General features: G+C 39.2%; 1 protein-coding gene across 1 annotated transcript in view; it reads right to left on the bottom strand.

Moving 5' to 3' along the window:
• Positions 1 to 15,969, bottom strand: part of PPP1R1C (protein phosphatase 1 regulatory inhibitor subunit 1C) — a 41,191-nt gene extending 25,222 nt beyond the window's left edge. The window contains exons 1-2 of the mRNA XM_042874915.1: positions 15,741 to 15,969; positions 13,415 to 13,475 (exon numbers count right to left, since the gene is read on the bottom strand). Of these exons, the coding sequence (XP_042730849.1) occupies positions 13,415 to 13,475; positions 15,741 to 15,821 (142 nt within the window). The 5' untranslated portion in view covers positions 15,822 to 15,969. The remainder of the gene's footprint in view (positions 1 to 13,414; positions 13,476 to 15,740) is intronic.

The following is a 15,969-nucleotide window of genomic DNA, read 5'->3' as shown; positions in this document are numbered from 1 at the left end:
TGGCAGGAGTTTGCCAGGGCTCAGTTAGCTATTTCATTCAGCTCAAGTGTATTTGCTCACACTGACTCCTACACTAAGCTGGCTCAGCATTGCCCAAGTTTATCTAGAGCCCCAGACTGTAACCGGACTTCCAGAGTTCACTAGAATACCACGGGCCAGACAAATCAGCTGTTTCAACACGCTGTATTTTCTTTCCAGATAAATTGGTATAATTAACGTTTGAATAACTTGTATTTCCCACTGTCAATATTCAAGATGACATTGCTAGTACTGAGCACAGACAGAAATCTACTTACTTAGTCCAAATGCTTCCTAATGTTGCTTGCAGCCAACTCTTAAATGAAGAGAATGATCATATTTCTACCAGTACAACAGCATCTGGCCCAGTGTCTGCATCACTGTGCACCACAGAGACAGCATCCAAGGACCTACCTACAACTGCACAGCCATAAGAGCATGGAATAAAACTCTTCCATAAATCACACAGATAAAAATTGCTTTAAAATGTACATTCTGATATTGTAATCTCATTTGGAAGTAAATGGAGACATTACAAACCTCAAACGTGAAACTAAATGTATTGTTCACATCACACAGATCTCAGAAGGGAATTATACTGCCTGCTTACCAGCTTCTTGTTCCAGTTTCATGCCAGACACATGGAAATCAGTCTAGTTTCACTGGCATTAAACTAGAATATAACAGTGATGAATCTGTTCCAAGCCTTACAGAGAGCGGCTGTCAACTGTTAATAACAAGCAGCAAAAAATCATTCCTCTTAAGCATTATGCTGTCAGCCTTCTGTTCTCCCCTCCCTACGATGGCCCAAACCTCTTAAATATAAATTCAAAAAATATGTATATACATTGGAAAATAATACAAAATTCATTATTTGCCTTCTCCTTTATAATTAATAATTAATAATAATGAATAGTGATGAATAAAGAGCAACTGAATTGGCCTTTCTGCCTTCTTGAATGCTTGTGATCATACACTAAGCAAAGCACAGCCACATTCCTTGTGCTGTGCACCTTGTAATATGTGAGTATGTTTTGCTGTTTGTATTTGTTTTATACTTTTGATTACTTTACTGACTAGTTCTGTTGTGATTTTACTAGAAGACAAAGCAGGCTTTGTGGAAAAATCTGGCTTGAGAAAGTCTCTCCATGCAGAAGTTCCTTATAGCACAAGGCTTGCACTTCTGTGCTCATGAGGCATCTTCTCTGGCCCTGCTCTGTGATGAGCCCAGTGAGTAAGGAATGCTGGAGGAGAGCTTCCTGGCCAGAAGCTCCTCATCAAGCACATTTGGGGACACTTCTAGGCTTGGCAGTTCTTTCCAGAGAGAGAGGTTCTCTTTGAATAACTAATGACTGATGGAATAACTGAGTTAGCTTCCCATCAGTGCTAGGCTTGGAGCTACTTTCCTGGAGTTGCTTTCTAAGCACTACAGTCTTCTCTTGGGTGAAGTCAATTGAGAGGGCTCTCAAAGAACAACTGGCTAAATAAATGGAATCAAAAGGAAGAAAGTCAAAAACTTATTTTTTTTTTTCCTTTTGGTCTCTTAAATAATACATTTTCTCATCCCAAGATAAATATCTCACTGTTTTTGAGGGAATTATTCTGAAATAAGTTTTCCATATAATTTGTAGCTGACCGGTGTGGACTCTGTGGCTTTAAGGCTGGCAGACCTCCCCAGCAGAACCTCGAGGTATCACTGTGTCCAGAAGTACCAAGTCAGGGGCAGCCCATACCTGGCGTCAGAGCTCCATAAATTAATTGCTTCCGAGACAATATCATCTAGTTAAGTACAAAATATTTTTTCCCATTTATAGCAAAACAGAGGTAAGTTTAATCCCAAATCTTTGTTATTTGTCATCTGCACCTATTACACACCGGCCCTCTTCAAAAAGGGGAGTACCTTCAATGCCTACTTTAACTAGGCTTGATGGGAAGTGAGCAGTGCTCCAGATATAACAATTCCAGCTCTGAACTTCAAACCATGTTGAAGGCTGCACAGTGCAGATACTAGGTCAAATCTGAGGTCTGTATCAGCAAAACAAAAGAGAATTTACGAGATATGAAACACAAAAAAAAAGATTTTACTGCTGACTTCAGTAAGTCATAAGCGACAGGAAGTTCTACCATTGACTTCGAAGTCAAGATTTTATCCAAGATTTATAGCATGAGTTTGGAAAAAAACAAACAAAACAAAAAACAAACAAACAAACCACTCTATTATTTAATTAACCATTTCCAAGTTACTACCACATGGAAAGAACTTCAGCCTACTGGCTTCCTGTTGAACTGTTATTCAATATCCAAACTAAATAATGACAGTCAAGTTGATAGTCACATCTTTGAAGACTCAGATTAATTCATTTAACTAAAGAAAAATAACAGTCAAACTGAAGCAAACTGGTGTGCTTGCAATGCAGAATTTAAAATACTTGGCCTATGGACCTAGAGGCTGGTTGTAAACTCAAGTCTCAAACGTGTAAAAAGTGATACTAAGAAGACACGTGATGACCTATACACACCTCTCTTTTATGGGCATTCTTTTAGGACAATTTAACACTCTTGTAGATTGAAAAACGTAGGTAAGAAAATCTCCTTTCTTTGTGGAACAAATATATGCAAATCAGGGTGATGCTGATTTTCTGGCATGAGCTCTGGTGACTCCAGGAAACAGCGTCATTGCAGTGGGAGGAGAATCTGACAGCTAGCATTTCTGGGTGCTGGGAGATGCTGGAAGGTCAAAGTGAAGTACAAGATGGCCTTGGAAAAACAGAGAGATGGAACAAGGCAAGGGACAAGGACTGGAAAATTGACATAGTCTCATAATTTTCTGAATGAGATGGAGAACTTACCTAATGCTAAGGTTATATTGACACCAGGACTATTCTGACACAAAAGCGGATGTCAAGAGAGATTGCATCTTTTCTGTATGGGGTAAGGACAATTTCCAAATGCAAAGAATAACCATACCTAGCCTGGAGCATAACAGTGAAAGAAAAGATTTACATGAAGGCACTAAGTGAGAAGTGAAGACGAAGACTGCTTTGAGAGGCCTGAGGAAGGCCAGAGCTGTTCAGTGACTGCTGGCAAATACTCAGAGAAACAGGGTCAAAGAGCAGAAACTTCCCTCTGAAACTACTATATCCAAGCAAAACATACTGTCAAAATGTTAAATATTTGCAAATGGTGGCTTATGTTTTACCAGATGTTACCAAAGCACATTCACACTCCAAGTAGTTTGCCCATTGATTCAAATGCTCAAGCCAAAGTATCAATCTGTGAAATGATTTAGCATGTTCATCAAACATTTTCAAATACAAATGGTTAAGTACCTTGAGGTAATGAGTTATGAATTCACTAGCAAAAACTAATAATATCAATAACATGTTACTTCCTGGCTGCTTGCTTGTTTTATGTTCAGTCTGTGTTCAAATGAGACAGAAAAGAGGTTGAAGATCTAAATTCATCTGAGGCAAAGCTCATAAAGAAAAGTCCATAACTAACAGAAATTCAATAGTAGTGGATCCCCTGGTATGCATGTAAACTATTTCCTAGTAGCTTCATATAGAGGAATCAATTGCAATGGAAAATGTCTCAGAACTGATCCACTGATGGCAACCTTTTTGTAGAAGTGGCAGCAGCTGGACCTTCATCTGTGAGCAGCTGCCAAGTACTCCACTGTGAGCTGTAAGAGCATTCTAAGCTCTAAGATAAAAGCCATCACCAACAGCCAAAACTAAAAGATTCAAACATTTCTTTGCTGTGATAACTTGTAAAACCATAAAAGAAAAAAAATTCCTAGCTGAACAGTTGTGTATTGTACACTGTGGAAAGTGACATTTGTCAGGGGAGAAGAAAACAAACACAAAAGAAAACTCTTCCTTAGCCACCAATTATTATTGCTGCCTTTGCAGTTTCCTTCCTTTTTGGAATAGTATCTCAAGGATTTCAGTAAAAACGTGTCTTAAACTACTCCTTGCCAAGTGCTCTGCTTTCCTATGATGAGACTGCACATGCATAAAGCCCTTCACAATACATGTGTCAGTTTATGTTCAAACCAAGTTAACTACTATTAATAGTGCTGCTTGGGGTTTATCATCATTTTACAAGAAGAATATGCAAAAGTCAGTTTTGTAGATTCATTTTTTGTTTTCCTATCTGGAAGTTTTCAAAGAGTCAACAAAATGAGGTTCCAGAATCTCATTCTCACTATGAACATGGCTAGACAGGATGGAAATGACAGGGTGATTATTTGTTAACTTGGAGTAAGTTAGCCTGTAATTTTCAAAGACATTTAGCAGAATTTCTACTAACCTCACGGAATACCAGAGCAAAAGTACCCTGTCTCTTGTGTTCTACGTCTTTGAACTGTCACAATCAGCAGAACAGCACTGTGATTCATGTGGAACTAATTGTTCCACACCCTCCGACAGGATATGCTATACACATTAAGGCCCAAGTAATCCACTAATATCAGCATTTTGGGAAGCATGAAAGCACATTTCTGAACAACTGCAGCTCTTCTGTCTACTTACCTTATTTCAAAAGCAGAAAGTAAAAAATTCATGTCGATCTGCACCAAAACATCTGGATCCCAATTCTTTAAAAAGAACATTCTTGCCTTTTCTCTCCACCTTCCTCCACTCTGTCACTTTTTAGTTCTTCAATATAATTCCACTCAAAAGAAAAGGCTATAAAACAGCACTGAAGAATGTGAGATCAGCTGGTCCTGCTTGCTCTCCTGTCCTTTGCCTGTCTCAGCCAGCTCTTGTGGATCCCAGCACGACAGGGAGAAGGCAGAGCACGAACTGCAGGTGTGTGGGGGCTGCTTGGCGGTGGTCAGAAAAAGAGCGGGAAAATGTTCAGGTACGTCTTTGGCTTTTGCCACTGCCAGAGAACTGCTAAGGCAGAGGGCTTCAAAGACTTCAAAGAACACTATCACCACAAGCTTGTCTTCTCTGAGCTGAGACCCTGCTGAAATGTTTAGTCTGTTGGGCATCTCTGTACGTGGATAAACAGCACTGGAGGATGCAGCAGAGCTTACTGCTTTCCTGAACTTTCCATCTGGCCCAACAAAGCTCTTGCACTGCTTGGTGCGACTCTTCTGATGTGCTGTCAGAATGAAGGATACGGAAATGTGGAAAATACTGCCTTCAAAATGCACTCTTGTGCACTCAGTGCTGCTAATGGACTTCTATAAGCATGGTTTGATCTTCAAGATAAAAAAAAAAAAAGGCCAAGGCATTCACACTCTGCAGTACATGTGTCCAGGTATCCCAGGGAAAAGGCAAAGATAGACAGCATGTAACTGCACTTTACTCTGCTATCATATTATCCTGATCCTCCAGCAAAGATATTAAGAAAAATATTACAAGTGATGATTTTAAATACAGACATAGGACTAGGGTTTTGAGGAGGAGTAGAGAAAAACAGTAAACATAGAATATAATTCTACTCTACAGCTGCTTTGATGGCTGTAAAAGATTAGGCTGCTCCTAATCGCTGGTGACACAGCCAGCTCCTGCCTAAGGAAAGGGAAGCCAAGCTCTGCACTTCCCATACACTCTAGTTTTCAGCAGTCCAGCCTTGTGCAGTTGATGAGAAGCTCCCTGACTGGTAGCAGCTTTTTCCTTACACTCTTTACTAGCTTTCAGTCCAGATTCCTACTTTTGGTGAGTTTTGACGTGAGCCTTTACCTTTGGTTACTTCACATAAATAGTTAGCTTTCTTTTTTCCCCTCTGGAAGCTCACTAAATGAGGCGATTGATACTTTAAGTGCAACTCCCTCCCCAGTATTCCGAACATAATGAGGTTAGTGCTAAAAGCTGGATTCTCTCTCATCTGTCTGCATTATCTATTTATTCTGCATACGTCACCATGGTAAATGAGTGCTGCATTAAGTAATAAATAGTAGAGGTCAGGCAAACTGTGTGGTGCTTTATCTCCTCAGCAGGGCTGAAACATGTATTAATGGATTTTAGTTTCTACCCTATGTTTAAAGAGAAAGTATTAGTATTATCAAATGGTTGAATTATAATTTAGGCTGTCTTAAAGCATAACATTTTATATTCTCATTCAAGCAATTTTGTCTCATTTTTTGAACATATTTCACTTCAATTTATCGCTATTTTTTTTTTACTATTAAAAAGGCACCCTCAAAATACTAACAGTATGTTTTGCAACAGACTAAACTGAATCCGTTTTGTTTAAAAAAAAAGTTATCTGAATGCCACCAACATTTAATAATAATTGTAGAGCCACATAGCTGTCCTAGAGATAGCTTAAGCACTTTGACTATAAGAAGTCATTAAATATACTTAGATATTTCATTTTGTAAATAGGAAACACAGCATTCTATTGTCATTTCTCATCAAAATATGCTGAATGAAGTATAAAAGTATTTGATGCAGAACAAGGCTGTTAGGGTTCCTAAGCATTACAAATATTAAAAAGCTGGAAGCTCTCAAAGTGACTTTCTCACAACACCATCATTCCCCACACTGCTATTCCCAACCAGTGGCACATCTTGTTGTCATGTCAATACACAGTGCAGATGACAACAGAGGCAAACTGTCCTAAACTGTCCTACAGCATATCAGTAATGACACTGAATGATTAAGGAGCTGGCAATATAACATGAAACCATATATGTTAAAAATTATTTGCAAATAATCTCCTGAGATGGAAGAAGGCTGTTTCTATGGTTATATAAGTAACAAGGAAAACAGATGAATAGTACAAGGTTCAGGTCTAAAAATATCTCCTCCTCTTTCAGATATCTACATGGACATTGACCCCTCAAATGCAAAACCAACAGGAGGTGGAGAGCAGGAGAAACAAGCAGCATCATAGTGTGCATAAGCAGCACAGCTGCACAGATAAATAACAAAGAAAGTAAATTCACCTGCTGGCTATTTGAGGATGGAACAAGAGAAATGGATAAATGGAATTCTGCCCAAATTAAGACTGAGCCTTCTGTCACCTCAGCTGCCCCATACTCCCATCTAGGTCTGAAATCCAAGTTCTGGCTGTAAATGTTCAACTTTCACCACCTCTCTGCAGTCAGACTCCATCCTTTCCACAACCCAGATTGTTTTCAAACCTTGCTTTTATCCTGTGCTTCACCTTTTTGGGGAGGAAAGGCAGGAACTTGTCTCAGTTTGACTGCAAACTCCCTCACTTCAGCCCAGCAGAATGAATCCAGCATTGTGGGCTGGGATTTAAGCTTTTAGCTGCCAGTGGCAGAGACTCATCCTGTGCTGCACAGCTGAGGACTGCATGGTATACCTAAAGAGGAAGCATTGTAACACTTTGTAGTCATTGTATATCTCTACCATAGTAGTTACTCCATGTAAATTAAAGCAATCCAAAGGCTGCTTTACTTGCCATAACCCTTACAGGCACAATATGTTATTAGGAGGAATGACTCCAAGAGCCAAAGGAAGAGTGAAGACTGACCTGAGGTCCTCACTGTGTTAGCTAAATTGGCCTGGTGGTCACCTGAAGTCAACCAGTTTGGAACAACAGAAGGCCTAAAACTATGAGCTCTTTTCCATCCTCAAAACATGTAGCTTACTTGTCTAAACTTGCATCGTTTAGAACAGCACTGATTTCACACTGTTCCTGACTATATGTTTTACACAACAAGTAAATTGTTCCCCAGAAATGTTTATATTTGTGAACCAATATGGTCACAACCTCAAAACAAACCAGCAAAAATGCATCTGTGTACCTCTGTGATAACCTCCAGTTCAGACAGAGCATCTCACAGTTCCTCCCAGCCAAATCAGAATCTGCTCCTCAGCATGCAATCTGCACCATACTGCAGGCAGCACGACAGCTCCTTTGGCTGATATAAAATCCTCACCTTCTCATGAAAGCAGAGCATGCCTCCTGCCCATGCCAGTGTGGGAGTGTCTGCCTTTGAAAGATTTTTCAGCTAAGCTTTTTTTTTTTTCCCCATAAAATAAAAAAAAAAAAAAGAAGCTTCATTGCTTCTGTTTGGAACCCATGAGATGTTTTTTCTGTGTGGCATTAAAAACAACTCAAGCACAGTTTCCTGTTCTTATTTATTTATGTATTTACTTATTTTAACTCTGTGAACTTTTATTTTCTCAGGTCACATCACAGAGTCCTTACTCATGCAGCGTATGTGTGAGGAACTAATGCTGTGACTTGCCTCTGGGACTCTGTGATCCTGAACTATGGAGTAAATGCAAACCAACCCAAACAAAGGAGCATCTGGGTACAGTGGGCAAGACAACAGGATGCAGTTTGCCACTGAACATCTGCAGTCTCACATCAGCCTGCAAACAGCAGGCTTTTTCAAGCACTGACATTTCCTTTCCAGCTCAGGAATCCCTCTGTCACCTAGAAGCTCTCATTCAGTGTTTACTCTCAGTATTTCATTGTCTCACTGTGTCAGCTGGCCCTTCACAGCGCTGGCTTGAAGAACACAAAGGTATGCATGACCCTGACCAAAAGAGCCTGATCTCTGAGCATCTCTGTGCCAGTAATAATGTGCATAGAGCTGTTCCAATCCTGAGGTCGTTGCTTATTGCCATACCTCCATGAAGTCCTAGACTGCAATAAAAACAGTATGCATAAATGGTATTCAAATTTAGCATATAGAAAGGATGAGTAGTTAGACCAAAAAAAGTTAATGACAGTTTTTTTTATTACCACATTTGAAGCCCAAATTTGCAATTGAAAACAGCTGTTCTTTGGCTTGCTCACTTTCTACTTCCTGAACCAAAGTAAGCAATGTGTCCTACCAGGATCTCATGCTTTTGAAAAACATATCAATTTTCATGAACTGTGAGACCAAGAATTCTCTGCAGACTCAAGTTTCAGAGAGAGTTTTGCCTGAGAAAGGGCTGCAGGGTTGGTTTGCTATTGCCCAGAAAATCTTCTCCTACTCAGCAAGTGTCTTTCGTCTTAGAAGAAAACATAACCATTAGACACGAAAAAAAACACATTAATCTACTTAGAAGCAAAAGCTAACAAATGGTAGACAACAAATTTAACATTAAAAAAAAAACTGTTTTGGGTGGTCATGGAATTGCAGCAGATATAAGAACCAATTTTCATCCTACCAGCCATCCGACTATGGTTTGCTGCTGAACTAAACACTGATGCCACCCCTGGGGCATCCCATCAGAGCTCCAGAGATGCAGCCACAGAAGGCTGCTGAAACCCAAACACAGGCTGCAAGCCTTAGTGGGGATGAATACAGCTTTCTTACCTACAGATTAGAATTTCCAGACTTCAGAAAACTCAGATGCATTGAGTTACCTTTTCTTCCTTGAAATTCAATTCACACAGTATGAAAAGGCATCTCTGGAGAATTACAATATACACTGCTCTGTTTTTTTATTTCCAAACACCACATAATGTTTACATTATGGGGAAGGATGCCAAAACATGCAACTGAGTAGAAAAGAGATAGAAATAGCAAACACAAAGAAAATTCAAAATTGCAGAAGTTTATCTTGATGTTTACCTATATTCCAATCCTTCAAGAAGACCAAGCACTCTGACACAACTAGAGCAGGTCCTGACAGCCAGAACTATTTGATGTTGCCTTGGCTCTGTGACAAAGCCAGCCCATGCAAGAATGTTGACAGTGTTTTCCTAGCAAAGTAAGCACTAATGGCATTAAACCTGACCCATGGTCTGACATGTTTTCCTTCCTCAGCTGCCACTGCTCCACAACATTACCAGCTTTCCCTTGAGTGGCTGCAGTGTGACACTGCTGGTTTAAAGCATGGCTAGACTTGTATTTCAGATAACAAGAATTGATTTTCATATCTATTCTCCTACACTTGGTAGGGATACAGGAGGTTGTGAATATACTACAGCAGCGCAGAAATGATTGCTTTCAAGGTAGAAAATTTTATTTTCTCTTGGCTCCAATGGTATTCCAAGAGAAAGGAAGCAGGAAGCTTTAGCAATTTTTGGAGTAAGCTCTTCTGCAGGGTAATGTAAGCTCTTCTGCAGGTAAATGTGCTTTTAAAACTATGCACATGCTTGTGTCGCTTTTTTAAAGCATGGGGATAAGCAACTGTGGCTATAGCAGGATATCACTGGGTTACCCCAGTAGCCCATACAGATACCCTGCATAGAAAGAGATGCAGAACATTTCTCTAGTTCTGCCCACTAACATTCATCTTTGCTCTCACAGATAGTAAACAGGTCTTGCAATTTCAAATAAAATTAAAATCAACTAGATATTATGAGATCAAACATCAGGTTCTCAGAAAATACAGCTCATTATGTGGCAACTGAATCACAATAGGGGTAAGTAACTTCATAATTTGAGTCTTAATTCTTCTAGTGCTAGCTTTTCTGCTCAGGTCATACGATCATAGGATCATCATTAAGACTGGAAAAGATCTCTGAGAAAAAGCTTTTTTCCATCGTTTTGTTGCTTCACAAACCCACTATGTCCACGGCAATAATTATCAATGCTGCTGCTATTCAGATTTCTCTTCTGCTAACTTTGCAATTGTCATATATGATTTCAACCAGAGTGAGCAGGAAAAGATACACCAATCAATGCAACAATACTCTGGGCTGACTATTAGCCTCTGCAGTCACATTTACCACCTGTCTTTCCAGTGTGGTCTGGCCCTTCCAGATTCCTAGGAAGCAAGAAAGCCAAGCAGACTCTTACAGTTTTGGGAGTAGCTGCCATCTGCTTAAAATGACTTGTCCTCAGTAGCCACTCCATCTTCACTTTATGGCAAAATGGCCCTTATCTACATCCATGAAGACAGATTCCTGTCAAATCTGTTGTAGACACTAGGGATGGATGAGAAGTCTTACAAGAAAATAACTCTGAGATCTCTATATGGCTCAAACTGCATTTATTATAGTTCCAAATACGTTTTACTCTCTTCTGGTTTCCAGATGGCTCTGGATCCAGAACACCAGAATACCACAAAAATGCTGCTTTTTTCATGCTGCAATCAAGAGCAGATGCAAAACAAGAATATAGAAAAGTCTGTTTCTTAGAAAATGTCTCTCTCTGTTTTATAAAATAAAAGAAGTTTAGATAATTTGAGTAAACTTTGTGAGTGTATCTAAACATTCAGAATTGCACTGGAACACACATTTGAAGCCCTTGGAAGTATATCTTTCACTGTTTGTTCTAATGAGGGAATTGAAGTACTTCAGTGCGTAAAATTCAGGAGACTGGATTTTAGTTTAGCCCAGCTCTAATTTAATTGTTGGCTTTGACAATATCACTTACATTTTCTGCTGCTCAGTTTCCTTATTGATTCAGGGAGTCGTGCTTCTAAGGAAACTTATGGCAGTGTCAAGGTAGTGGTCTTACTATTGTTATTATTTTATTGACTATAAAAATATGCAGAGAGGAATTAACCATTTTTGAGGATGAATCATTATTCATTAGACCATTGAACTTGATTCAAAACCCAGTAGCAGGCTAGCGGTTGGGGTTTAATCAGCAAGGTGGCAAGGTCAGCAAGGACTTGCTGACTCCTCTGAAAGATGAAGGTATACAGTTATTTTGGAAGTTGCCCCACATCTTTCAAGACCATGCCCCTAATGAGTTTACTTACTATTCATACTTTCATTGTAGAGCTATTGTCTGTCTCTCTAAATTAGCAGTGCAGATCTCGTATTCCATGAGTTTACATAGCTGCATGTGCACCTTCCTTTCAAAACTCTTGCCCACATCAAGCATACCATTTGGAAACATGTACACACGTGCTCATGCACAAACCACATGGTGTGGTATAGGAAAATGAAGTACTTACAAAGCTTCTATTTTTTTCTGACTATGTAGAAAAAATTTAAAAAGCAATAAAACAAGATTTAACCATATAATACCTTCATTGATATTAGTGCCCAATGCCTTGTAAGAGGATAATATATAAATGAATAAATATATGCAAGTGAAGAGGGTGAACATGAACTCTTGTGTTTTCATGGAAGTTGACTGACACTTGCAGCAATCCTAACTGATAATAAAAATGATTTATTTAAAGGTTTATTATGAACATTGAAGGAAAGGAGATAACAGATATGCACCACTTTGTTTACACTAATATTTCCTGCAAATTAAAAAGAGTTCTTATTCTCTGTCTGATTTTGATTTGGTACGGTATCAAGTATCTGTTTATAAAAGGAAATATGACAGTACAAAGCGTACAAAGTAAGTTGCAAAAGAGATTAACAGCCAAGGTGAGTTTGCTTTAAATGAAGTCCTAGCAACACAGGCATCATAGATCCCATTAATTGTAAGGAAAGTTGATCCGAGACAGATCTTTCATAATTGAGAGCTGAAATGCCTGAGACTTGGGCACTGAAACTTGCTACTCTCTGAACTAGGATAAGCAATAGTCTTTAAAAACATACAGGTCACTTGCAGTTTCAAAAAACAGTGTTAGCCATATGACACATTTGAACATCCCCAACCTGGGCTATGCTGCAGTGATCACAACCAGAAGAGCAGGGTGCTCTAAATGCTTCCTTCTGCACAGTTCTCAGGAATTCAGCTACCCGTATTATCTCTCAATCAGAATAGGAGACCATCAGCATGAAGCAGTAAGTGGAGATCCCAATAGAGCTAAGATGGTTTAATTTCACTGAGATGCTAGTGCATACAGTAAGGATCTATGACATATATCAGTGAGAAAAAGCCCAAGCTATCTTTTTTTAAAAAAAATCAGGATATGAAGTGATAAGGCAGGAAAATAATGTTTCAGAGAGCTACATGAAAGAAAAGCTGGATATGAAGTAATGTGTTTTAAATGGACTACGTCTTGAAGATTTTTTTCTTGAAATTCATTTTTGCAGTTTCGTTATTTATAATGCTTACTGACCAGCTTATCACTGACTAATTTTTTTAAAATCACATTTATCTGAGAAAGGACGTTGCAACCTCATATTGCCCCACCTCACAGAGAAACTTCTGGGAAGAGTCTCAGATGAAGACATTATTTTTCATATTTGAAAAAGAATAGCGAGAACAGACATCACATGCTTCATCAGAAAACTGGAGAACAACCTGCTCTACAAAGCAATTTCCTTTGTTGAATTAGCCTTGGAGCCATGCTAGCATCTCTAGAGACTGAAAAATCAACTGCATGGACCTCCATGGCATCCACCAAGGGAAAGAAAAGTCCTGTTTACCATTATGCATACTGCAGAAAATTACAAAGTTTAAAATCCTTAAAATACTGACACCATATAGAAGCCAACATTCACAAAGATTCATGGGTTTCACTCCAAATAATTCTAGGATCCACTGTGTGATATTTAGTGCTATGAAAATAACGATGAATTTTTAAAATCATGTAGTTAAAAAAAACCAATTTGCAGAGAACTGAGTATACAAATTCAATAGTTTAGATGGTATGCTGGCACTTACCTGGGGGCACGTGCTCATTCATGATGACCAGCGATGCTGGCGTAGGCCTTCTCTTCCTGATCTGTAACATGCAGAAAACAAGAGCAGCCATCAGGGACCACCAACCACCCCACACTCAGAGCAAAGCAAACACCATGTCCTTCTGAGACTGAATCAGATCAAGTTAAAAACAGCAATAACAACAACTACAAACATTCAAAAAACCTCACTGTCTTTCTCACTGCTCTTCTGGACTGACAGCAATTGGGGTCGTGCTGCTTGTGCATGGAAAGCCAAAGCACGGCAGAGAGCCCTCCAAAATACCTCTGTGATTTGCAGACACCTTGAATAAGTTTTTGGATGTGTATTACTGATGTGTTTCTCAAAATACTGACATTTAACTTCACTGCATGAAAATAACCGCAGTAGCTGGTGAGCTTATATATTCAAATACCTACTTGTGGTGTAACTTTTATAAGTAATTATTAAAATAAGTGTTTTGTAAGCATAAACAAGAGTTGATATTGGACATAAGTCTTCTGATGAATCCAGATTTCTAAATCGTGGCCAGAGTCGGTATTATCATTCTTCAACTGAAGAAAAGACTTTCAAAATAATGTTTCCAAAGAGCACTGTACCACAGATATTTACCTACGAATATATGATCCCGAATAAGGATTGTACGCAATTCTTCTTATTCAAAGTTCATTTGTTTTTTTTGTTCCATTAACACTGGCTGAACAACATGATGTTGGACTACTCTCCTGTAATGGACATTCTTACATTGAAAGTTGCTACATTAAAACCTTCAGGCTATATCGACATTCTATTGAATTTAGGAGAGTGATCAGGAGTATTTAAGCTAGAAACGAACCTCACACAAATGCACAATGTCAGTATGTTTGTTCTTTTTCAGTTGCTGAGCCAACATCTGTAGTGAGCTGGGTTCAAATTTTGCTTTCAAAGGGGTAAATGGAAAATTACATCACTGGGCTTAATAGGGTTTTTCCAGATTAGAGCAAATGTAGCTGGCAGCAGCATTTGCTAGTTTAATTTCCTCACATGCCCCTGGCTCTTGGAATTAATCTCTCAACACCAAAAAAAAAAAAAAAAAAGCTTGCCTTTAAACACTGGTCAAAATTTGGGGCGTAGCATTTCAAAAGCCATGGGAATGCAGCAAAATCCAAATCCTAAGATTTTCACAGGGTTCAGAAATATGTCAGATCACATCTTATTTGAATTAACTGCAGGACTTTACCATAAGCACAGACATTTTATAGCTCAGAAACACCTATGGACAAAATGAAGACCTGCAGCAGTTCTCTCCTGCACCCTTCTAGCACTTCTTCATTCAGTGGTCTCTCACACATCATTTTCCAGCAAACAGCTGCCTTTTAAGAGACACAACATCCAAACATTCAAGAAACAAGATACCTGTCCTAGAAGTGCAAATGATTTTATGGCTACTAACACAGAACTGTCAAGGTTATAATATTCCCCTGGTATCAACTAAAAAGAGACTTACCAAAATAGAAGTGAGTGTCAGGAAGGACTTGCACTGAGAGAAATATACTGGGTGACCTAATTATGACTTATCCAGTATTTCTTCTAAGCCTGTGTGTGTCCTTCTTTATGTACATCTGTGCATAGCTGTTCAGAATACCAGGCATCTTTTCCTACACAGACTGCTGTATTGCTATATATATTTTACATCTATCTGTATATGTGATTCAAAACGTAAATAGTACACATATTAGTTTCATGCATACATGATTCTACATCCAGGCACATTCCTACACTTACACGTACATATTTCAAATAAACACATGTGTTTAAAACACATTAACAATGACATAAAGAAGACCGCAATAATCATGTGAAATACAGGAGATAACTGAAGGCATGTCTGTATGCAAAATGTAACTCATTTTCTCATGGTAAAATGAATGGCAAGCTGTCTTCTAACCGGACTGTGCAATATACCTATTAGGTACCTATTATCAACTTCATGTTTTGGTTTACGTAAAAACAATGTTCTTTAGATGACTGAGAATGCATATTCAGGTGGAAGGTATGCATTAGAGAACAAGTCCAGTTACAGAAAATGTACACCAAATGTACACTGGGCAAACCTCCCTGAGGCAAAGAAAGCTTATTCTGCTCGGAGCACATATCCACCTCTCTTTGCATCTATCCAGACATCGCAATGACCTCCAGAGCATTTAGTCTGTAGTCATACTAACATAAGTTAGGAAAGATTTTAGGTCATATTACCTGTTAACACCCTCTCTTGCCTCCATCCACCCCATTCCCTCAAAAATAAACCAAAGAAACTCATCGTCCTTACCTGCTCAGCTGCTTCGGGATCTATTTGGCTCTGAAACAGCGGCACAGCAAACTGGATCTTTTTGGGGCTGTTGGGCTCCATGGCAGTGCTGGCGTGAGGTGGGTGAGAGCAGAGCTTGGAGTGCCTGAGAGCAGAGCCTGGTTTGCGGCTCCCTCGGCACCCTCCCGAGAGCCGCGCCGCGTGCTCCTCAGTAACAGCTGTAATTCCTGACTTAGCAAGTGGATCTGTG

This window comes from Lagopus leucura, unplaced genomic scaffold (genome assembly GCF_019238085.1).
Source record: "Lagopus leucura isolate 7727_CA_CO unplaced genomic scaffold, USGS_WTPT01 Super-Scaffold_100012, whole genome shotgun sequence".
Lineage (NCBI taxonomy): Eukaryota > Metazoa > Chordata > Aves > Galliformes > Phasianidae > Lagopus > Lagopus leucura.
The sequence above is the reverse complement of the archived record's forward strand: the minus strand, read 5'-3'. Positions and strand labels throughout refer to the sequence as shown.